The 23,945-nt window shown below is 43.6% G+C and overlaps 1 protein-coding gene across 3 annotated transcripts in view; it reads right to left on the minus strand.

The window, feature by feature from the left end:
- Nucleotides 1-490: 490 nt before the first annotated feature.
- ST3GAL1 (ST3 beta-galactoside alpha-2,3-sialyltransferase 1) overlaps nucleotides 491-23,945 on the minus strand; it is a 78,186-nt gene continuing 54,731 nt past the window's right edge. For all 3 annotated transcript variants that reach the window (XM_052787525.1, XM_052787526.1, XM_052787527.1), the window contains 6 exons: nucleotides 22,919-23,760; nucleotides 13,595-13,791; nucleotides 10,225-10,404; nucleotides 5,044-5,089; nucleotides 2,381-2,500; nucleotides 491-1,222 (listed from right to left, as the gene is read on the minus strand). In XM_052787525.1, coding sequence (XP_052643485.1) covers nucleotides 1,049-1,222; nucleotides 2,381-2,500; nucleotides 5,044-5,089; nucleotides 10,225-10,404; nucleotides 13,595-13,791; nucleotides 22,919-23,230 — 1,029 coding nt within the window. In that variant the 5' untranslated portion in view covers nucleotides 23,231-23,760 and the 3' untranslated portion in view covers nucleotides 491-1,048. The remainder of the gene's footprint in view (nucleotides 1,223-2,380; nucleotides 2,501-5,043; nucleotides 5,090-10,224; nucleotides 10,405-13,594; nucleotides 13,792-22,918; nucleotides 23,761-23,945) is intronic.

A 23,945-nucleotide genomic window follows, 5' to 3' on the forward strand; every position in this document is an offset into this window, starting at 1 on the left:
AAAAATTAGTCTTGTTTGTGTTTGCTCAAATACAATATAGGAGCTGTTATTATTGTTTTTGACTACAAAAGTATACCACATGGAGGCTAAACTTTGGTAAATTTTCCCCCTTTTATAAAAAAGTTTAATTTAGGGTTTGTCATCTTAAAAAAAAATCACATCTGTTGCACAATTATAAAAGGCACATATAAACGACTGAAAGGAAAAAGTCCACTTTCCAACCTTAAACTGATTAAATAAAAATGAGCATTCCAGAGTATTTTCCACCAAAAAGAAAAAAAAAAGAAAGAAAAATTATATATAACCAAACAAGACAAACAAACAAGTGGCTAAAAAGGCCAGTTTTTTGCTGGAGTTTTCAGTATTGTTTTCTCTCTCATTATGGCTGTATAGGAAGCAATATTAAATAATATATGATCAGAGATGATTTGATCCATATTTTCTAGACACTATCAAAGCAGAATGAGGCAATGGCTGAGATATTTACTACTCCAGGCAACTTCATCATGTTTTTGCTTAATACAGCACAAACCCAGAAGTAATAGAGGAAACAGAAGAGACAGTTCAAAAAGAAGATCAACAGCACAAGTGAATTCATTTCTTTGAGGTAATCCTTACTATGATGTTCACAGCTGCCCTAGTGGGTCTCAAGTCCCAGAAGTCGTTTTCACTCTTCTTCAAGGATCTCCTGCCTTACTGGAGGAAAGAACGGACACACAAACAGCAGTTCCTGTGCCCATGTTTCCCCTAATTGCAACAGGCAGATCTTTCATCAATAATTCAAGAACTGAGCCGTAGAGCCTAAGCAGAGATTCATTTATTCCCACAACTGATTGGTAGTTTCCAGCTATCCGTAGATAGGAAATCATGTGCAGTGTGGAAGCCGGTCCTCGGCCGAGCTCCCTGCGGTGAGCATTGCAGCAGTGAGACGCTCCGAATCCACCGCAGATACGCGCATTGAAACCTGGCTGGTGCCCAGATCATCTTCACTGAGCTTTGTTCTGCTGCATGTTGGAAACTGCAGCCCCACTTTTCCCCGTGGCCAGGGTCATCTGCCCTTGAAAAAATTTATTTTTTCAATGGAAGCAAGAGTCAAAGTTACATTGAACTCAAAATCCCCGTCATGGACACCTGTCTTCCGGAAAGCCCCAGCTGAACCGTTGTTTTCCCAGTAGTGATGCCAGTGTCCTTTGCTGTCTGCTCCAAAGCCATACACGTTCACCTAGGAAGTAAGAGAGAAGTAGTCTTATGGCCTGGAAAGCAATTGGTCTTCATCTGAAATGTTGAAGAAACTCTCTTGATTCTCAGTTTAACTACAGGCAGCAGCACCTGGAGACCTCGGTGGTATGCCAAGCTATTCTGCTGCATGCGATGATGCAACCACAGAAGAATGACCAAGGCCTACTCAAGGGACATTACATCTTAAGCTATGCTGAGACCACCACCGTACCTCAACTCAGACAGAAAAGGAAATTTCTAGCCATGAATTCTTGTTTAGCAATATGAAAAACACATTCCTGTCCCCTAAGCTTGGTGTTTGACCTCAGGAGGTCAGAGGCTTGGGAAGTGAATCTCCTCTTTAGCTGGTTAAGGCCACAAAGAGTGGAAAAATTTTGGTTTTGCTCCTAGTCTTCCAAATGATGACCCATGTCGACCCCCACTTATGTGCTTAATTATACAACATTTGCAGTCACTTCAGAGGCAGATGGACATTATGTTCTTTGTGTGTATATACACCTATGGCCTTTCCTCTCCCAAAGGCTCATTCATCGATGGCTATGCCTGTCTCCTCTAGTGGTAAAAGTCCAACCATCACAGTTGATTTATTTAAACTGAGAGTGGCGATATGGCTGGGTTTGAGTGGGTCATAGTCCACAAAACAAGCACCCTAACCCACCCACACCTGGACCCACCCAAATACTAGCTGGTTTTAAGTTATTTTTGGTAATGTCAGAGCCTTGTGCATTGCCTGCTTACCAGAAAACAGATTCCACCCAAGCCGCCCCTCCTCTCTGCCTTGACTATGGTACAGTTTCTGCCAGCATCATTAGGAGTATTTCCATCACCTCTCCAAGCAACACAGGCCTAGGTGACAAAAGCTCTCTTTCATCAGCAGAACTGTGTCCAGGCCAGGGATTTTTCCAGCATAGTGATTTTTAACCCCCATGCTGACAAACCCATGCTTGCAGGATTTTGTAGAGCTGACCTGGTCTCTGAGGACTGATGCTGAGGACTCTTGCATCTGTCTGAAGAAGCAAATGGCAGAGAAGATGGAGAGGGGGAAATAAAAGCTGACTGAGTGGCCAGGGCATGTTCCTGGCACGTCAGTATGGAACGTCCTGATTTTTTATCCATGTATCCAAACATAGCCAGACTTTACCTCATCGCATACATGGAGTGCAAATATCAAAGACAGAAAGCCTGTGGAGGGGTATCTCCCATGATGCTGGAGCCAGTTTTCATAGACGTATTTTATAAAAGCTGGATTATAAACCAGGATCTAGGCAAAATTGGAGAGAAAGACTCATTAATAAAATAGCCTAGGAAAAAACAACAGTAGCATGTCATCCCTAAAGGACACTGGGGTAGGGGACAAAGGAATAATAGTTATTCCCTGAGGGCAGGTGAAAGGAAAAAATACAGTCCTATAGTTAAATGCATTGAAGGATATTTCCCATGCACAATTACACAAGAATATTCCTTCCTTGGTCTTGATACCTCACCTGCTTACACTAATGTAAATCTTGGGTGCTTCTTACTGAAACCAATGGGTATGAAATGGCACAAGTGAGAAGAAAATCAGGCATTCAACTGTCCCTGCAGCATCCTGCTGTAATGCAGATGAGCTCTGGGGAGTTGGAGGCCTGAGCAAGGCAAGCGTAAGATGCCATGCCCGATTTCATAGAATCATGGAATCATTTAGGTTTGAAAAGACCCTTAACATCTCGAGTCCTACTGTAATTTGGGTGGGAATGTAGGAGCAACTGTATCTTCTGCACAATATGCCAACCATGTCTTGGTATGTCTATAGGTACAGGTCTAAGAAAACCAGGGGTCAGGTGTAAACTATCATGAAGCCTATCAGGTTGTATCAGCTGCATTTCTCTTGTTTCCCAAACATGCTATTTTTCTATGCTTTTTTTTTTTTTTTTTTTTTTACAAAAGATAAATCGCACATGGTTATCTCCTGGGGAAATTATGAGGCCATCTAATGAAGACAGAGCACTTTTACTTAAGATCAGACCTGAGTGTACAGTAAATCCAAGGACTGGTGGGAGCCCTTGGTTTCAACCCCCTTCCCTGAATGTGGCAAAGAGAGGCTTTTCCCTCCATGCTGCGTTTGTAATTAGAGTGACAGTGTTTCAGTGCTATCTGGTTAGCTGCAGGGCTTTTCCTTTTATAAAGTCAGAGGTTAATTGCTGATATTGTATCTGTGTGTAATCGCTTCTCACAGGGTGTTTTGCATTGCATGGTGTGATAAGAAATACAAACTTCTCATCTCCCTGCTCGGGAAGCTGCTGCATATCACCAGTCGTACCCTGGGCTGGTGCTACTCAACTGTGACATGAGTTTAACAACCTGCCATAGTGCATCTCATGAGGGTTTTTCAGAGGTTATTGTGTTCCCCACAACAGGTAGGGATGAGCTAAGTGATTATTTAATACCCCCTAGAGGTCCACGGTTGGAAGCACAGGGATATAAACTGATACTGGTTAAAGGTCTCATCTGAAGCCTTTGGCAAAAGCAGGCCTCCTGAATGAAGGACATGTGCTTTAATTTGTAATTTTAATGCTCTGGGGCTAATATCAAACTTTACCAACCCTTGAGACATTAGGAGCCTGAGCTCCTTTGAAAATCAGCCTCTCGAAAGGCCGAGAGAATGAGACGTTTGTTTTGCTGGAAGGTCTATGGCAGAAGAAACATTTTTCCTCTCCATAGCCTGCCGTGGTTACATCCCCAAAGCATACAGCTACAACAAAAAAAGTCTTTGCATGGTGGCTAAAGGTGAGACACAGGAATGACCACCCTGCTGCATGGGAAAGCCTGCCTCCAGCCATAGGACATGTCTGTTAAACCACAGCATACTTGGGCAATGAGTCAGTATGCATGGGATGGGCTCTCTTCTGACTGCTGTAGGGTGGGAACCAGGTTTGTCCATCTTTCTTTGACCTTCTCCGAGAAGTGAGGTCCCCTGACTGATTGCCTTCTACACATCCACACTATGAAATAAAATGGGTGAGAGGTGTTTTGTTAGCCTTGAGGGAAGTGGCATGGCACAGATCATGTCCACGTTGCTCAGTTCTGTCCCAGTGTAAAACAGGGAATATTCCCTGGTCTGTGCTATGCTCCAAACCTTGCTTCAACATTGCCTGGGACAGTATTAATACACCTGGGACAAAACCAGCACGGACTTGGCCTGAGCCCAGTCTCCAAGCTTGTTTAATTGGGTGCAGGTAGTTATTATTACAGCTGTGGGCTAAGAGCCTTCCCCAAGAGCTGTTGATAGCATCATGAATTCTCCACTGACTTGAAAACACACATCTTTGTTCAGAGTTCACTTAGCTCCTTATGACAAGGAACTGACCCAGGAGTGAGGAACATCCTTGGAGTTCAAATAGTCAAATTATTTAAAAAAAACTTCAAAGGCTCTCCACAGCTCAAAGTGTCGTTGCATCCAAATGACTGCAACGGGTGGGAACAGAGCAACTGCTGTGAAGAGCGAGAACTGTTGGCCAACAGTGCACCTTAAATCTCCCTGAGCAGGACCAGAGGAAGCAATGAAACCTTCAGAACAGTGGTAATGCAATGGCATAGTCACAAGAGCAGTTTCTTTCCAACCTCAGTTATTTAGTGGTTGATCTATGGCCTGAATGGCACACAGGAACGAAACCTTTAGCTTAGCTGAGCCTTGTAAAGTGTGTGTATTTTGGCTGCAGTTTTTATGAACGTCAAGAGGTTCCTTGGATTCTTGCAGTTTCCCCCAAGAGACAAAAGACCTACAAGTGGATTAGAAGAACAAATTCACAAACCAGCATTGCTCACCTTCTCTTTTTTGACTTTGATTTTCCGTGGAACTGGAACATATGTGCTGTTAAAAGAAAAAAAACCACAATGCCAAGATTAATAAAAGCTCAATATAATTAATATTTTTAGGTATTTCCAAAGAAAAAAAGAATATTCTTCATGTACAGTAATAAATTCAAATTATTTGAAAGTAATAAATTCAAGAAGTTGTTGGAAAATGAGGCTGCAATTAAGTGATACAGCATGAAAAGAACTGAGCTGTCACTGAAGCAAGTTTATAGGAAGCCATTACATTTTTAAATTTTCGAGTTAATTATTGACAGTAGGACACCAAAGACTTATTTAACAATATACTGTAGAGTCAATATTAAGTGGAGCCCATGACTTCTAATTCTTGGATCACGACTGTTGCACTCTGATGACGGGGCTTTCCATGTAATTTCATGGCAGAAAAACCTTTTCCCACCAGGGGGAGACTTTTCCCCTCCTAATACTTGTAGCTACTGCATGATTTTCAGATTAGGTGGTAGCAGAGTTCATAATTTCTGTGGTTCTGTGCAACTCGGGCATTCCCAGTACACAGTCCCTCACCAGAAAGCTATTCCCCTCCTCCCCAGGGGGATGCTGAGGGCTTCCTGCAGTTTCCAGCATAAAAATTCCAAGTCATACCTTATGACTGGGTTGAAATCACAAGTCATGTCTTGAAAACAAACAAAAAAATCTTTTCTTCCCCATATCTCATGCATAGTGCATGCTGGCATTGCACAGCTTATCATGAGCGCTGTAAAAAAAAAAAAAAATCTCCCTGATTTTGTTTCAAGTGAAAAAATTCTGGTGACCTAGCTTTGTAATTGGAGTATATCCCAAAATATACCTTGCATGCTTTTTAGATGGGTTGTGGTAAATCACAAAAGCCTTCCATTAGTTCAATTTAAAGGTTTTTCACTTGATTTTTGGTAACGACAAGGTTCCTGTCATTACGGTTTTATTTCTCTTTGAACTATGGATGATCACCACTTTGAAACATTAGTCTAAGTCTCCCTGAACCAGTGGTGACCTGGCAACGTCTTCATCTCCTTAAGTACTTCTGGGCATCCCTGAGCTGCAATCCCTGCTCTGGGCTGGATGCAGTGGGATAGGTGACGGGTGGGTTCCAGCCCTCCCGAGATGAGACACAAGACACAGGGAAAGGGACAACCATGCAGACTTCTTAATCTGCTTTCAGCAAATCTGCCCTTGCATCTGCTTCCCACGCCTGACCTCAATTAGCAAAGTCAGTAGAAGTAGGCTTGGTGATCCCACATCGGTTTTGTGGTTATGAAAACAAAAGGGCTTCTTTGCTGGTAAAATCTCATTATTATATAAATAAACAGCCAATCTTTTCTAAAAAGGTGATGTGGAGGAAGCAAGGGGGACATACTTCATGGGCATCTAGCTAGGTACAGTAGAAGACCAAAGAGAACGGTATGCAGTGTTCAAGACAGTATTTGCAGACAGCTCTGCTCCAACCAGGAGACTACTGTAGCTCTTGTCAGATGACACGTTAGGCATTTTAATCATGGGATATTTCATTTTTTCAGAAGCAGTACCCAAGTCCTGCTGTCACTTGGCTGCAGAATTTCATACACCCGCACAGAAAGTATTGGCACACTGATTAAGAATGAATGGAGACCTATGCCATTATGATCACATAAAACCTGGGCTGCATAGCAGTCAGGGAGTTAGTAACCCAGTAAATACTACACAGGAACTGAACAAAGAATGAAGCCTGTGATGAAGGTGGCTACAGGTAGAATACATATAATTTGGAAAACATCTTCTATGAGCCACTTTGCAGGGTTCTAGTGAAGCCTGCCATCATTACTGGCCACCTTGTACAGGACATTTACTGTACCCTTGACCCAAGTGGAAGATATGGAACATTTTAAAGAATACAAAAATTGCTCTTTGCCAAACAAAGCAGAGATACATGGAGCTTTTTTCACTATGGAGACTCCTAAAAGACTTGCAGAAGGCAAGTTAAGGCAACTAGGCTAAATATATGACTGATGATGGCCTGAAGGTTTTCTGTCCCAGAAGGCTTTTCTTGGTCTTTTCTGGGATAATGCTCAGTCTTAGTGAGCAACTTTGGAATGGGACATCCATCAGTCAAATGGGACATGTCTGAGAGAATCGTTCAGCTATCAATTCTATCTAATATTAAGGCCATCTGCAGTTTGGCTTTTGTTTTAAGCTGTAAAAATTGCTTGAATTATAATACTACTGGGAGGAGAATATGATTAATTCACAGGTTTTGAGTCTTAGGAAATTATTACTTCATTTGAATGGGATACAGAAAATTAAACATTGTGTAAAAGTCTAATCAATACAGGATGCTTATCTTTTTAACTATGAGTGCACTTAGGTTGTTGTTAACCTAACCTCAGTTGATATTATTCAGCCTGTGCACAAGGCACAATGGCCATGTAGGTTGGGGTCAGGAGGTGAGTATTTCTTCTCTTGTAAAATACCGCATTTCAGATGGGTTTTACTTTTATTTCATGCCTTCTCCCCTTTACAAATGTACAGTCAACAATTTCTTTATACTCTGTATCTGATATTGTGTGTTTAATGCGTGCTCATAGGTTTATTCTGCTAGCCTAAAATTATGTTACATATATCGTTATGATTTGTGTGCTTACAAATTTCTGGTTTTATTATTCCACCATGTACCAGCTTATTAATTATGCAATTTCCCCACTTTGAGTATGGCAAAAATCTTAAAATACTGATATTTCTTCCATGTGGTTGCTCACACACTAATTTATACCAGATGCTTACCAAGCCCATGTATACAATCTGATTATAAAGACATAATATATCCTGTAATTTATTAAGCAAAGATGTTTTTCCTTTCATGTGCTGTGACTGCCTTGTAGTCAAGCAGTTATATCCTCCTGATAGGCTAAGGGCTCACTCAAGTTTACCACTGCAACCTACTTGCTACCACTTCTGAAGGTAAATACTCGACAAAAAATAGTGAACAGCTTTGCAATCTGGGCACAGAGCAGTGACAGTGATGGAAACATGGATGGGTGATGATGGCAGCAACTGGCCCTCTGTGGGCTCCTCTTCCCAGTGCAGGCACAGATATGACAAAGATGCAGCAAGGGGCTTCATTCAAAGGCTGTTGAAGGCAGCTGGGATCTTTCCATTGCTTCTGATAGGATTTGGATTCAGGCTTAAGGGCAGAGGTTCTCAATCTTTTTTATCAATACAGTTTCTAAAAGAAAAAAACCTAAGCCTTGCAAAAAAGGTGATATATTTTATCCAATTTTCTAAGAAGTGGGCTGATTTTTCCAAATTATGAGTGTGTCCTGAAGACGGATTTTTTTTCAAGACAACTTATGACTGTATATACTAAGTGCTGGTGGCAAAAAATGTAAAAAGAGACTAAACCAGATTTGTTACAAGTTAAGAGAATCTTAATAAGAAGTGAAAAGAATCTAAAATGCATTTTCAAAGAGAGAAAAGGAAAAGAGAAGAAGAAATAAAACTCCATTTGTTGTCCCATCAAAAAGTTTTCCTTAAAAATGCGAAGTGGGTCTTATGCCCAGTCAACAGGGACATACTTTTCCAAGTTTTTAATCTTCTGAGACTCTGAAATTGGGAAAAAAGTTGAAATGTCTTGAAATACTTCTCTCTGGAATAAACTGAACTGCTCTTGTTGTCTATGTGTAGCAGGGTGTCCCCGAGCAATCCCACAAGGTTGTGGTTTTACGTCCAGCAGATAACCTCACACACAGTACAAATGTCACGTATTTCATTCTCTGGGTTAGGAAAAACCAGCTTACAGGAAGTGAGAGAATCTGCTAGCAGGCATCCAGAAGAAACATTCATTTTGTTCACATTTCTAATTCTAGCGCTGCCATACATGTATTAAGCAGGGCATTTACTTCTGAAAGCACTCATAAAGAAGAAATGGAGAATAAATACCAGCGTGGCACATTATTGCCAGGTAGAATGTTGCGGACACATATTTAGCTAACAGTCGCAAGAGCATTCCAGATGCCTTTAGAAGGCCTTGAACAGAATAAACAAGACGACAAAAAAAGAAAGTTACCAATTAGAAGAACACAGGTGCGCATTCCATGATAAAGGGAACTTGGCACAAACAACCTCAATTCAGCAGTTTATCTTGACCAATTAGACTGAGACAAGTTTCGCATGTTTTAGTTGACATAACCAATTATGTCCTATGTTTATGCGCATGTACAGAGTTAGTATAACCAATTATGTCTTATGTTTATGCGCATGGACACTATATGCTTGCATGCGGCAACCAATCAGAGCTTTTAAGGAACTTAGAGAATTGTATAAGAATGATCTGCTATGCTCAATAAACTGGAGACTTTGATCATCATATTGGTGTGCTGTTGTCTGTCCCCGCATGGAATTTCTCTACAGTAGAACACCTGAATTTAAGGCTAAGGTACACAGATGACACACAAAACAACAGTGTCTCCTCTGCACGGCGCTCAATCATGTTCCACCAGGAAAGACAGACCAAACTCCTGACTGACCTGTCCAGGGGAGGATGCTGTGGATGGGGGACTAAGTGCTGCAGTCTGCTTCTGCTCTCACTGCCTTGCGTGAGCAACCTGCACATACTTCTCTGCCTCCTTGTCCTCTTCTGCAAGTGGGATAATGTATGTTGGAGGACCACTTGGCCATGCGAGTGTCTCAGGTGGGATAATCCAGGTGTCTAGAACCACCACTAAATGAATAACCCACCAAACACCGGATTCTGCAGATAGCTTTCTGATGGGTACGTCTGGGTATGGGCATGCTGGCTGCACTCACTATACTCCCAAGGGACCGGAGAGGAGGAAGGATGAGCAGAAGCCCAAAATGAGGCACTGAACCCCAAAGCCCAGGAAGCCACTGCTCAAACTGGCTGCCTCCAGCAGCAAAAACTCCCCTTTTCATTTCTCTGAGACCGCTGTGTGGGGCTGTGAAGAGCTGGGTCTGGTTCTTCGCCTCAGAGACTGCACCATAACATTAAGCTTTTCCTAGAAAGCAAGTGTTCAGGACTGAACTCTGACCTGAGGGGTTCTGTAAAGCTCCCTTACGCCTTATCAGAAGCCCATTGTAGGCTTTTATTTCGTACAGCAACATGAGGTGTGGGAGCTCCCACCCTTTCAGCCTGCCCTTACTCACAAGTTGATGGTGCCTGTGGTGAGAGCGGTGACAACCCAGCGCAGGTCCAGGGTTTTGAAGGGGAGCAGGATCATGCTCACGTTTTCTGCCAGGTCTTTGTAGCTCTCCGGGTAAATGAAGTGATGAGTGGTCTTGCTCCCAACATCAGATTCATAGCCAGCAGTGGGAGCACGGTTCATTCTGCAGCCCAAAAGTAAGAAGTGAGAGAGTGAAGAAGCAGGAGAGGAATTAACTAGGTACAAACATGTGTGAATCTTCCCCAGATCATTTGCTTGAGGTGGTAGGAAAATGCTCCCATGGCTAAGGAGAGTGCTGTATGCAGGCTTTTCAGATGACCTTGACAGGTGGTAGGGGTCCTCAAGCAGGCTGAAATGACCATCACCCATGTGGATAAATTAGCAGTAAATGAAAGTTCAGCTTTAGTGTGGGATTCCTTGGACTGAATGGGAGTGCCTACCAAGCAGGTGTATCTCTGAGCACATCCCTGCGTTCCCCTTACAGTCAGTGGAGAGATAGTCAAAAGAGTGGTGAGTCCATGAGGACACATCTCCCTTCATCCTAAAGCTGTAGCCTCCAGTAGGTGAGAAAAGCATTGCCCTAAAGGCCATCAGCTTGACTTCTTGCAGTTTCATTCCCCCCCATTTGTACAGGTGTATTTGGACGTCTAGGGTCAAGGTAACAAACCATGTTATGTGTGATGAGAAGCAGCAAATATTTCTTATGGTCCTCCCACGAGAAGGCACCAAACCCACAGTAGACAAATTCAGGACCTGCTGCTGACACATCATTTACTCAAACCTTACTCTGTAGTATATCCTCCAACTTTGATACATCTACTTAGGGTCACTATCCAGACATGTAGTGTGCTTTAGGTAGATCTGGGGTCAGTGTATGAAGATCTGCCCAGGGCCCACCAGGGCTCGGTCAAAACCTGTTGGCCAAACAGGGCTACCTTATGTTGGGTGTATCAGGGAATAGAGTGGGTGTTTCTGAACTCAGGACTGCAGAAAGGCCTCTACACTTGTGTTCACTTCTGAAATCAAATCTGGGGACACATCAGCAATTCCTTCCCTGATGCATTAGCTCCTCACTGGTAGAGATTTGCATGTTTCTGTGGTGCAGAGTAATGCAGATTAGAGATCCCCAAAGTGGCTCTGACTGACCTTGCATGAATCCATGGTGCTGTGCAACACCATGAAGAAGCCCCCAAACTGGCTCTGAGCAGAATGGGATTTCTTTGCAGCCCAGTGGAGTCTTCTGCAGAGACATTAGCTCAGCTCCTGGCAGAAATGCGGGGAGGACAAGGAACGATGTAGCTGATGAGGTGATGAGGAGCATTGTACATTGCCGGACAACATGCTACCCTGGTCACCGATCATGGGGGAGGCAACATCTGTTTATCAAGTCTATGCCAGGCTATGTTATTGCAGTGCTCCCCCAGGTGAATTAGTTAAGTTTATTCTGACTCCCTCGAAGGGAGTTATTAGCGTACAAAGAACAGCCTGCAAGCCTATGTGGACTTGTTATTGAGTTAGCCTCTTCCCTGCCAGTGACCCACATCGTACTGTGTAGAAATATTAGTAAAGCATGAGACTTATGATGTTTTCCTTGAGATTAGTCAGTCTAAGGTATAAAATATGGGGGTTTCTTTCCATCAGGACAAAGCCAAGGGTAGCACCTGAGTTATCTTACTCACAACCTGCCCTCAGGTCCATGTACCTTCCCCACCATCTGTGGTGGGGCTGCCTGTGTGACATGGCAGAAGGCAGTGTTCACACCCAGTCTCGGCAGGAAGGACTGAGCAGGAATTTCCTTCCGTCATGAAAGCAGATAGTTAAACAAATAAAGGTGGGCTCTGGAATACGGTGTTTGGATGGAAAGGTCTCCCCTCAGACTCCCTGGCTCTTTCCTGCACTTGGCTGTATTGCCAGAGCACGTGCAAGTGAATATCAGGTCACCAGAGATTTTGGTTTTTGGATTAACACACAGAGGGGTCACCTTCTCTGCACAAATTTCCATGGTGAATCCTAAAACCTTGTGCCATCCCTTCAGATCTGGCTTGAGATAGCTCAAATATAAATCCGAGACTGGAAGGTTCAATTCCAAGTCACAGAGAGTTTCTCCCCTGCCAGGGATGCACGGTTACGGGAAGGGCAAGGCCTCAGAGCAGAAACACGCATCTCCGTGTGTTACTCTTTAGTTACTACTCCAAAAAATAGCTTTTGAATCTAGCAAAACCTTTTCCGTGTGAATCTGGAAACATAGGCCAGGCAAGATAAGAAAGTCCACACAGGAATAGGGCTGTCTCCATAGCAAGGGACACAGAATTAAGCATGAATGCACCTCAGCTGTCTTACATTTGCAGCCTGCAGGACTAATGTCAAGGGCTCTTCCCTTCACGGATCTGAAGATCAGGTTGGCTGCCTTTGCCTTTGGGGAGGTACTTTTGGCAGAGGGTAAGGCACACAGCTGAAGGAATCAACTCCTGAAATGACTTATCGTGAACATCTAGATGTCATCTGAAGACTCTACAGCATGTCCAAGCCACATTGGAAGCCAAGTGGCCTAAGGTGGCTTAGCAGTTCAAATAGTGTTGATCTTCTGGTGACTCACTCTTGACTTCAGTGTACAGCTTCCTACTAAAGGTTACGTTATTTCTGAGAGTATAATCCCATATGTGGTATTTTCAATAGCAATCTCTCCCTTCCAGGCCCTCTGACCTGCCCCGCATTGCTCCCCAAATTGTGCTGTACTCGCTGCTGAAGTGTGAAAGCTGGACAATGTGTTGGAGGTGAACTTAGTCAGCACAAGTATCTTGGCTGCCCGCTGGGTGATTAGCTCTGTTTACCTAGTTCCTGCTTATGTTTCAGTGGGGCAAAATAGCCAACCTTCATGGCCTCAAAAGGAAGAGGCAATGCAACTCTTTACAAAGTAGCTGCAGCCAACCAGTTGTCTCCTGTCCATTGCAAAGTGACTTTGGCTTTCCCAACCCACCGTTGCTTAAGAATGAACCAGTGCAAGAAAGTCAAATCTGATACAGTCAATTAAGTGTGTAAAAGATCACTTGTGAGTACTAGCTGCAGAAATACCTTTTACTCAAAACTGCATGTTTTTTCAGCTATATTTTTTAACAGAGGCAATTATGGACAGTGCAGAACAAGCTACAGTATCAACTTCTATTCATGTTTTTTTTCCGAGCTAAAACATGAGGTCGTATCTCCAACACACATAATTTACATCCCTGGAACTTAGATTTGACCCAAGTACAGATATCACTAGATAGCTCCTGAAATCTTCTTTGCTCACTTGTCCCCCAAAATACCAGTGAATCTTAACAGAGACATGTGAAGCCGAGGTGGTGCCTACTCACCTGAGCACAAAGTCATGGGAGTCAATATCTTGGCCATACTGAGACTGCCGAAGGTTCCCAGAGTTGCCCACGACGGCGCATCGTCTGCATGTGTAGGTGCCTCTCTCCTGCAGCGGATCCCCATCCCCGGGAATGATCCCAAACAATTCCTTGAGAGTATCATTAATATTCTTTGGAGTTTTCTCTCCTTGCAATTTCTGTTAGGGAGAAAAAATCACTCCAGGTTATCAATACCGCTAGCTTCTCTGTGAGCAAGACGTAGCTTCAAATGTCTTCTCAAAGACTATTCTTGCATCTACCTGCAGACACTGTCTCCTGCAGTATGCATTACAAGGCTTAGGGTTGGGAGCAGAAGTATGAAAAAAACCCTAGAAAACCCCTTCCCATTAACTTTTTAAACTTGGTCCCCCTTTTCCCCTCCTTCTCCTTGGATTCCCACAACTCCTCAGTCTCTATCTAGCCATGGTGGAACAGATCACGCATTCTCCCCAAGGCTGACCTTAGCAGAATAAATGTTCCTCTGGTGTCTATAAGCCTAATCCCACCTTGGACCAACTATCTTCTGTTAGGGTACGTATAAGATTTCTTTTAACCCTCCTAGAAAGGACAGAAGAGTCTCAGGGAACCCAATGGAGCACAGAAGTGGCTGACATCCCTTCCACAAATTTTGGCATATGCCAGAAGTGGAAGCAGGAGATCTCATTGCTGCTGTTCTGGACTGTGGAGGAACCAGTTGCTAGTGCAATAGGAAACTACGGTAAAGTAGAGTTAGCCCCGAGAGCTGGGATGTAAAATAATTGAAAAAATTCTCCAGGATGAAGAAAACCACCCGGACCTTGGTCATTGTGTCTGTTGCCATGGAGGGAAACTCTTTTGTAGCAGCTCTGTGGTGCATGGTAGAAACAATGGCTGGATGGGGAAGGTACAGGCAAGGTGCAGGGCAGGTGATGGTCAGACACTCTCTTTCTGGAGCTCTGCTCTCTGAGGGCTACAAAAGAGATTGGGAGTGCTGGCAGGCTCACGAAAAGCATTGCCCACCCTTGTGGTGCCGCTGGCTTGCAAGCTCACAAAGGGAGAACGTCTCCTAACACGAAATCTGCCAAAAGGCTCTGCCCTGGCTCTGCCAGCCTAGGGCAAGGAGAGACAGGGAGGGAGAGAGGAGAAACACCTTTTCCCATGACTCCCAGCAATGGCCTGGGGTAATTTGGCTTTAGTTTCCGATGTGTTTCCCTTGACTGCACCAGGAACTGTTAATTTGTCCTGCTTGCTCTCTTTCTCACAAACACAGACAGATGTATCACTGTAATTTTTGTTTAAATTTCATGCTGTCTCTTTGCAGAACTAGGTAAGGCAACCTTATTTGCACTGAACCGAAAAACACGTCTGTGGAGCTCAGAACTTCAAGACAATATTGGGGCCAAGAACTTGAAACAAAGAAGACAAAGAAATGTTGCATACATAGACTTAATCGTTCTGCTAATCCTTGCTAGCCTATATACTCATATATGGACTGCACAAGGTGATTAGGATGCAAGGTAATTAGGATGACCAGACAAGCACTGTCATTATTACCATGTATGTCACTATTCAGTGGATGGCTCAATTATTTAAGTGAAAAAAGTTATCTTCTAAATTTGTGTGTGATGCTACAAACACATGTTCACATATCTAAACTCTTGTGTATTCTTTATGAATCCGATCTAACCTGTTTTTACTCTCAATATATGAAAAAACACTTAAAGTTAGAAAGCCTGCAGCCTTCAAAATAAATGGAAACTTCATAGATGTCTTAGAGTGTAGTATCAGGTGTATAATGTAGAAAAATCCAACCCTTTTAAAAAAGGAACTTATTTTGATTTTTTGAACACATATGTACATACACCCATGTAGACTGTCTCTCTGTAAAGGTGAGCTGACTTTAACTGACTTTAAGAAATTGAAGGGAAAACCACCAAACATGCACCAAAACATTTTTAAGAACATAGTAATTCTGGGAAAAAAAACAAAAACCTGTTCTTGAAATGATTTTGCCTGAGAAAATTCAGATGAGGAAGGTAATTTTCAGAAAATTGTAAGTACCTGAGCCCCCTTTTTAAGTTAAATTGCCTTTTCAACCAGAGTGATAGCATCAGGAAAGGACCTGGAGTATTGACTTCTGTTTGATGTATTAAAATGGTAAGAAACATTATCATGGATAGGCACCTCCATTTACACAGAAGAGGGATCTGCCTTTTCTTTCTGTTATGCTGCTGTCGGTCTAGAGCAACTCGGTTGCAACCAAGTTAAAACATGGGCACCAACACCAGCCTGAAAGCAGGACACTGTCATCCTACGATCCCTCAGTTGTGCCCAACTTCCACAGCAGAGATTATTACTTATGTTAGAGATTCCCTCAATGACCTCAAATAGGATGATGACCTTATCGCACTGTGTGCTGAACTCCATACAATAAGACATCCATCCTTAACTCATTAAAAGTGCTCTGTTTTAATTTCCTCAGTGATTATCTGATTGGACTACATTTTTCAGGCCTAATCTTCAATCAGCACTGGTTAGTCTTTGACATTTCAGCAAAACAGAGCAGAGCAGGCAATGACGCTGGTTAACTCCAACGCAGATACAGCTTTTAAAAGTTCAGACTTAATGTGCAGCCAGTTCCTTATTGCACAATGTTTACTTGACTTCTTGAAAAAGGCCATTTTAATAGCATTACAATTACAAGCCAATTATAGTTCACTTTCCCACACCGAATTTTTGTCCCTTTTTTTGAGTAATATTGTCTTTTTTTTTAACAAGCTCCCACCAGTCTAGCCTTTCCCATAAATCAACAAAAGCACTGGGTGAAAGTTTGTCTATGCAGAGCCGTGTCAGCGCCATGTGGCTTTGCTGGGACAGCATCCTCCCTCCAAGTGCCATAGATGTGTGCCAGGGATACGTGTATGGAGATAGCTGCTAGAAGTGGGTTTAAATACACTGAAATACCTGACCCCTGTGTCCTGAGTGAAGTGGCTGCTTTTCTCGGAAGTCTGTGCAATCAATAGCCATGTCTAATGATGCAGCTTAACCTCTTGCCCAAGACCAAAAAGCATCTTAACCCACCTTGTGTCCACATATAAAATATCACTAGATCACTTAAAACTCCAGCTCCCCTCCATAAAATATTTGTCTGGCACTTGAGAGTCAACTCTTCACCTTAGATTGTTAAAAACTGTAATTGGGAGTCCAGATTGAGAAGTTTCCTAATCATCTTCACAGGGAAGACAAACTACACCATCCTCCCAGCCTTAGAAACTCCCCACTTCAGATACAGAAGTTTACTAGCTGTTTTTGCTTCTTCTTATTTAAAAAAAAAAGCAAGAAAAAAGAAACCGAGAAAAAAGAACCCTCAAAGTTTTTGCACTTCCTTTCTTTACCCATGAATGGCTTTCCAAGGAAGAGCCTGTTGCTCCTTCTCTCATCACTACGTGTACACCTCCATTAAGGATGACAAGAGACTTTGCTGCTTTTATAACCTTCTCGGAAGGCTTTCCTGGGCTCTCCGGTACCATCACATTGCCAGCGATTGCCAAGAAGCAATATCCAAAACTCAGCTAAAGGGATGCAAAGGGAGGGTGTGAATTCAGAGCTAATAGCTTGGAGTGGTGAGGACACAGCTACAGCCAGGAAAGCCTCAAAGGAAAGCTCTCCCGGTGACCGTGCATCCTGCATCCATGGACAAGTTTGGCAGCATATTAAATACACCTTCAAAATCCCAACTTATTAGCAGGTAGGAAATATCCTGCTTAACCTGTAATCATTGGTGTGATGTGGATGCAGATGGACCAAGACACAACCCTCGTGGTGGACAGGCAGGCGTTGCTGTGGTTCTGGCAGCAGCCGGCACTGCCAGGGCAGCCCCGCAAGCACACAGCCAGGCTGCCTGGGAAAGTTGGTGTAGCAATACTGTGTTTTGTGGCTTTTCTAATTTTTTTTAACTGTTTTTAAGAGATAAAGAGGGAATAAAGCCCCATGAGAATCTCTTTTGCACAGCTACTAATTGCCTCACTGCAGCAGTTTGGAGGCATTAATACTCACGCAGCACTTCCCAGCTATAAGACATTGTACAAAGATTAATCATAGCAACAGCCTGGTGGGGCAAATCCAGGTAATCTCCATTTTGCAGATTGAAGGAGAGGTTAAAAGGAAACCATCAATTTTAAAAATGCCTCCTTGGTCTGGAAAATATGGAATTATTATTGTTATATTTAATGTCCTGCAATTACTATGTATCAAAGAGATTAACGAGAAGAATATAGGGGCTTTCAAGAGTTCGGTCTTTGTTTAATGATTTGTGTCTGTCAAAAAATACACATTCTCAAACATGAATGTAATGTGCATATATTATGTAAATAACATACACTAATATGCGTATGCCAAATTGTATGATTTCTGACTTCCATGGCTGCTACGGGTCACCTCTACACTACTCTAAGGAGCAAAGACCCTGCCTCTGCCAGCTCTGTGTGCACTCGTTTCTGGCTGCAGGATGCTTGCAGCTCGGCAGAGCGCATCGCAGGGCTTAGAGGGACCCATGAGCTTGGACCACCTTCAGATCCATCTGTCCTCGCCGGGGGGGACCCTGGAGCTGCAGCCCAGCTGGATGTACGCAGGGGCTGCCAGTGGGAAAAACAGGTAGCCCAGGGTCAGGTTCTCCCGGTATGGCCAAGGCCGGTCTAAATGTCATGCTTGCACCCAAGCAGTACAAACCCAGGTGGGACTGGGCACTGGGACTAGAGCCTGGGATCTGGGCTGGATTTGGTTCCACTTGCTGCAGCTCTCTGGTAGCTACATGCCACCTTCAGCGCGCTGAGCCCTTTGTATTGCTTTCAAAGTATATCACAGACAGCGTCCCAGTTTTAAAGACGACTTTGGGTGATCAAAGTATTTGGGCAAATTTTCTACAAAGAGCATTCAAAATGCATGACTCAGGTGCCAAGTAGCTCTGCTGCTGTCTTAAAAATAAGTGCAGATTCCACAACTTCCCCTGCGCACATGTTGGGGATGCCCTTTTGTTCGCTGTCTGGTTAGCAAATCTTTTAATTACTTTTTTCCTACAAACGTTAACAACTAAAAGCTAACATTTTCTTTTAGATACACTAATCACATGGCCCCAAGAGCTGAGCTTTCTTCCAAAAAAAAAAAAAGAAAGCAAAATCCTCAAATGTCATAAGACTCGAGATAAAAATTGTTATAAAGTGGTAGTTTATGAACAAGGTGTTACAGATAAGATGGCCAAGGAACTCTGAGCCTGATTTTATTTATCACAGCTTTAATCCATCAACCTCAACAGGGTTATTTTGAATTTAGAACAGCAGGTTCTGATCTCATATTTTTAATACTTTCTGACCACCAAAACCAATGCCAAAAACCCCTGAGAATGAAACGAGAACTATAAATAAATGCTATGCTGTGTTACAGCATATAATTCTTGCCCTGTTTCCTTATATACAGGTTACTAAATTTAGTGGAAATGTCCACAGCATGTGTGTCATGGAACAACAATGAAAAACTTGTAGGTGAACCAGCTCAGGGAGGCGGGGAAGAAAATACAAGCAGAAAGAAAAGCATCGCCTAAAATAAGGTGCTAACTTCCAAAACACTGAGACTCTCACAGTCCCTGAGCGTAAGATGAGGGAAGGCAGACAGACAGACAGACACACACGCATGTAGAGGAGAAGAGAAAGGGAGAGCGGAGGAGAGAGAGGAGGAGGAGGAAGGAATGGAGGGACAAGGGGGGGAAGGAAGGGAGGAAGGAAAGAAGGAAGGAATTTCTAACAAGCTGGCTACAGTTCGGAGTATTATTAATGCCCAGATCATCTCCAAGAGAGGAGGCCTCCAATTCAAGTCACAAAAAGCACAGAGCAGCTGCAGGGGTATACCCAGGAGAAGAATTTTGGCCATTACTTGTTACCCAACTAAAGTAACTAAGGGAGAGTTTATCAGCTGGGTAGGTTTAAGCAAATGAAAAGCAAGTAACAGCCCTGACAACAGCCCCCTTGTTTCCATGAACACAGAAACAGAGACGTACATTTTCAGGTGCCTTCTCCAGAAGCAGCCTTGCCCCGTGCAGCAAGATGAGCTGCTGCAGCGATGGTGGCACTGACCTTCTCTTCCCTGCTCCTTCCCACCAGCACAGGTGGCACCACTAACTCCAGTATGGACAACGCAGTTTTATTCACAGCAGCCAGGAATATTTCCTTCCAAAAGGCCACATCCTACCAAACTGGAAGAGCTGAAACCATGTATTCTCCAAATAAACCACAAAGCAGCCTGGCAGTCATGTGAAGAGCTGTAAGCAAGTGAAACCAACCCATCCTTTGGCCCCAAATGTCACTGCTTCGCAAATACTGGTCATTAGGCTCTGAAATCAGTCCTCGCCTTCCTAGAAGTGGAGGGATACTAATGCTACAGGATTATTTGGATGAATAATCCTTATTCACATATACAGCAACAGGGTTAATGGGAAGGGAGGGCAGACTGAGGTTGGTAGACAGACAGCTCTCCAGCAAGGGCTCTGCCTGTGTTTAGTCCAAGCACATCACATGGGTGTCCCTGTGATAGGGAAGTCACAGCCTTATAATAAATAGCTCCAGTGCAGTCACCGTTGTCTCAGTTACAGCATAACAAAACAACCACGCTGTCTCAAGTCAGTTCCTGAGAATGAATGTACAGTCATTTCTCCCCTGAAACAAAGTTTAAGCACTCTCAGGTCTCTTCATGCCTCATCCTTTAAGTACAAATATAGTAAAAAGTCACAAATTATTGAGTTGGCAAAGCAAGCAAGAGTAAAATATGGCCATGAGCAATGTTTTCTTTAAGACTGGCTGAACTCTCAGAATCACTTTGAAGACAAGCCTAAAAATGAACAACAAAAAGGGAGCGCAGTCAGGATGCACCTGGGAATTACTTACTGTAGAAATGACACTGACTGTCTCGGAAAGGCTTACCCAAAGCAACATGTATATAGTAAATACATCGCAATGAGGACCTGAGGCCATGTCATGCCTGGGTTTACCCAGAAGCATCTTTCAGAGGAGTCAGGGCACCTTCTCCATCTATCACAGATTAGGGCAAGCATTTTCAGTATGTAGCTGACTTCCAATACACAATGCAGTTTTGGGGGACACCAAAATATTGCACACATTCTGGTTGAAGATAACTTCTAGCTGAAAAAAAATATGGTGGGAAAAGGAAAGAAATCTTAGAAGATTTATTTTTATCATCTAAAAAAAAACTGATTTGATTTTGTGTTCTGAAATGGTGTATTCCCTTTGAACTTGACCTGAATTCAAAAAATGAATGAAAACACTAAAAACAGGGTTAGACAGCCCTGAAAATTAATGGACAGCTTTTATTTGGGCTGGGGGGGAGAAAAAGAAGACTTTGGGCTGTCCTGAAAGTCACTAGTTTTTAATTTAGCTGAAAACAAAACAACCCTCCCCCCCCAAATCTGTTTCAGCTTGAGCTGAAGTGAGATATTTGTGCCTTTTTTTTTTTTTGGTTTCACTACAAGATGGAGAATCAGAAATTCAGACCTCTGTACTGAAAGTCCCAAGCTTTTTCTTCCTTTTCAATTTTTTTTTTTAAAGAGAATGCATTGAGACACCATGTTTAAATCAGAGTGGTGTCTGAGTGCAGAATGCAGTGTGGCTTTGCTCACAGGGCTCCTCCTCAGCCCGGGTGCTGCAGGAGTGCAGCCCCTGCACCGATGCCAGGATTTAGGATTGATCATCCCACCCTCCCCTCGGCACCTCTTCAAGGTGCTGAGTGCTCCTGGTTTCTGTATTCAGAAGCAACCAGGAGGCACTTCACAACCAGCCTCAACACTCATGGTGTCCGTGAACAACCTCATCCTCTCATCTACTGAGCTCAATTTGGGGTATCCCCCCTCTCTGAAAACTGCCAGTTGTTAGATCAGATCAGCTCCCTGGTGAAACCTCACCCCGGGGCAAGGGAAACTAGGACCTGAGCTTGCTATCTTCCCTTCTCATGGCTCTGGCAAAGCCCAGCTAGGAAATGTGGGGATCAGAAGCAAAAATGTCTGGGGGCTGCAAGAAAAAACACAAGGAATGGGAAATCTGAGTCATGGCCAAGGGGCAGGTGAAAGGATACAATGCCTGGAGTATGTGAGACTCTCAGCAAAAAGGAGGGTTTCATCATAAAACAAGGATATCATTTATGCAACAGTTAAAGACGTCGGAGTTCAGTGGCATCTCTTTTTTACCAGTAAATGCAACAGCCAGTGGAGTGAGAAGTGATAAATCAGATACAGCCTCATTCCCACAGCACTTGACACTTCCTCCAAAACTTCCAAAACTGCAAAAAGTGGGTGCCTGTCGCAGGGGTCTCCCCAGGGCACCAGGGAAGGGCTGAAAGCCCCAAATTCAACATCGAGGGTTGTGCTCGCCACAGCACACCAAGTTGCAGGCTGTTGTGCGTTCAAAGAAAGGCACAAGGAGACTATTTTTTCTCAGGAGTGGGAAAGCAAGTCATAACGAAACTGTGATCTGACTGGGGTTGCTGCAGCCAGAACCTGCGCTTTAGCAGCTCACCAGTGCAGGCCATGAGCAATTCATTTAATCAATGCCTTCTTTCAAGAGAACATAAAAGGAGTTTTAATTAGGCAAAACATCAGGATACACCTTCTTCCTTTCTGTGCTTTTCGAACAAGGTATCTGCTAGATTTCATGATGCTTGGATCGGGCTCTTTGGACCACCCTGCTCAGGGATACGCAGGGGCTGCTCCTTTCCAGTGACCCACAGCCGCCCATGCGCTTTACAGATCCATTTTACATCATCAGCCACAACGGAGACTGTTCTCATACACACGGAATTAATAATTTTCTATTTAATCCTGCTAATTATTTACATGTCTTATGGTAGGGAGAGCCCCGGGGAAATTACACACTTCACAATGAGTTTGCTTTGCTACCTCGATGGATGGCAAAAGCCCTTTTTACCATCTGAAGTGAAACAAGCCAGCTGACGAAGTCTAGTCTTTCAAAGAGAAGGGAGAAAAAGGCAATATTGACATTTGCAAATTCTAGCTTCACCACCTAACTCTGCCAGGGACTTTTCTAGCTTGGAGCAAATGAACATGCACTCCGAGCTCCTGCAAGCTAAACAGCAGCACAAACACCTGTTTTCTTCCACCTCTGCCTGCCTCATCAGCTAAGACGGCAAATGCTTTTGGCAGGAACCGTCTCTCACTATCTGCTTGGCATCACTCGAAGCCTAACACAACCGTTGCACGAACTCTGGGCCGTATCCACACCTTCCACTTACCAGCCACCACCTGTAGCTGTCTTCTGGGATCAAGGCATTTTGTGAGGTCAGGAAAGGTTGCATAGTTGAATTAAACCTCTGGTCGAACCAGAGGGAATGTCCTAGCTCAGAAATGCATGTGCGACAGCTGCACGGTCTCCTGGGGTGCTTGAAGACTTTTTGGACTTGCTCTGAAAACTGCATGACGAGATGTCTCAGATCCCAGGTAGTCATGGTCACCTGGTGCGTGTAGTTCAGCAGAAATGACGTTACTGTGATGAGCAAAAAGGCGAAGGTAAACACTTTCACGTTCCTCCTCCTTACGACGACCATCTTTCCCGCTCGGGTTCTGCCGTCGCTGCTGACCAAGTACGGTGTAGGGTCCAACGTAAGGCAAAAAGGAAGGGTTGCTGCAGCTGCCTGCCAGTTACCACCTCGGGCTTAGGCTGAACACACTAACTCCACTACCTCCATCCATAAAGGAAGAAGCTTTGTTTCCTCCAAATGGGCTTAAAAAAGGCAAAGCTGGGTATTTCCTTTCACCTTCTCACAGTGCTTCCCAGTCTCTTCCACTTCTCCCTGACCTCCTTCCTGCTAACCTCTCCCAATGAGGGTTCAGCAAAGATGGACCCTTGCCCTTCTATGTACCAGAAGATTTAGAGGGGAGCAATCCCAGCATTAAAATTTAGGTTTTCTGTATGGGAGCAAGCCATAAATTAAAGCAAGCGAACTGTAGCAAGAAGAGGGTGGTTATTTTTTTCCTTGGAAGTTAGTTCATGAAGGATCAGATCATCTGGGGAGGTACATGCCAGCAGAGAGATATCCTTTGATGTCCATTTAAGCCATGGAGAACAGTTTGCAGCCTGGACACACACACACAAAAAGAAAGAAAAATTATTGTCAGAAAGTTTTTTGCATTCCTCCCAGCCTTATTTCTCTGCTTTTCTCTGCCCATCCCAAAACTTCTGATCAGCTCAGAGCCCTTGACACAGTAGCTCTGGCTGCAATTTCTATTGTGGTATTTGCATTCTGAGAAGTTTCAGGGTGA

The sequence above is a fragment of the Harpia harpyja genome, chromosome 5, assembly GCF_026419915.1.
Source record: "Harpia harpyja isolate bHarHar1 chromosome 5, bHarHar1 primary haplotype, whole genome shotgun sequence".
Taxonomy (NCBI): Eukaryota; Metazoa; Chordata; class Aves; order Accipitriformes; family Accipitridae; genus Harpia; species Harpia harpyja.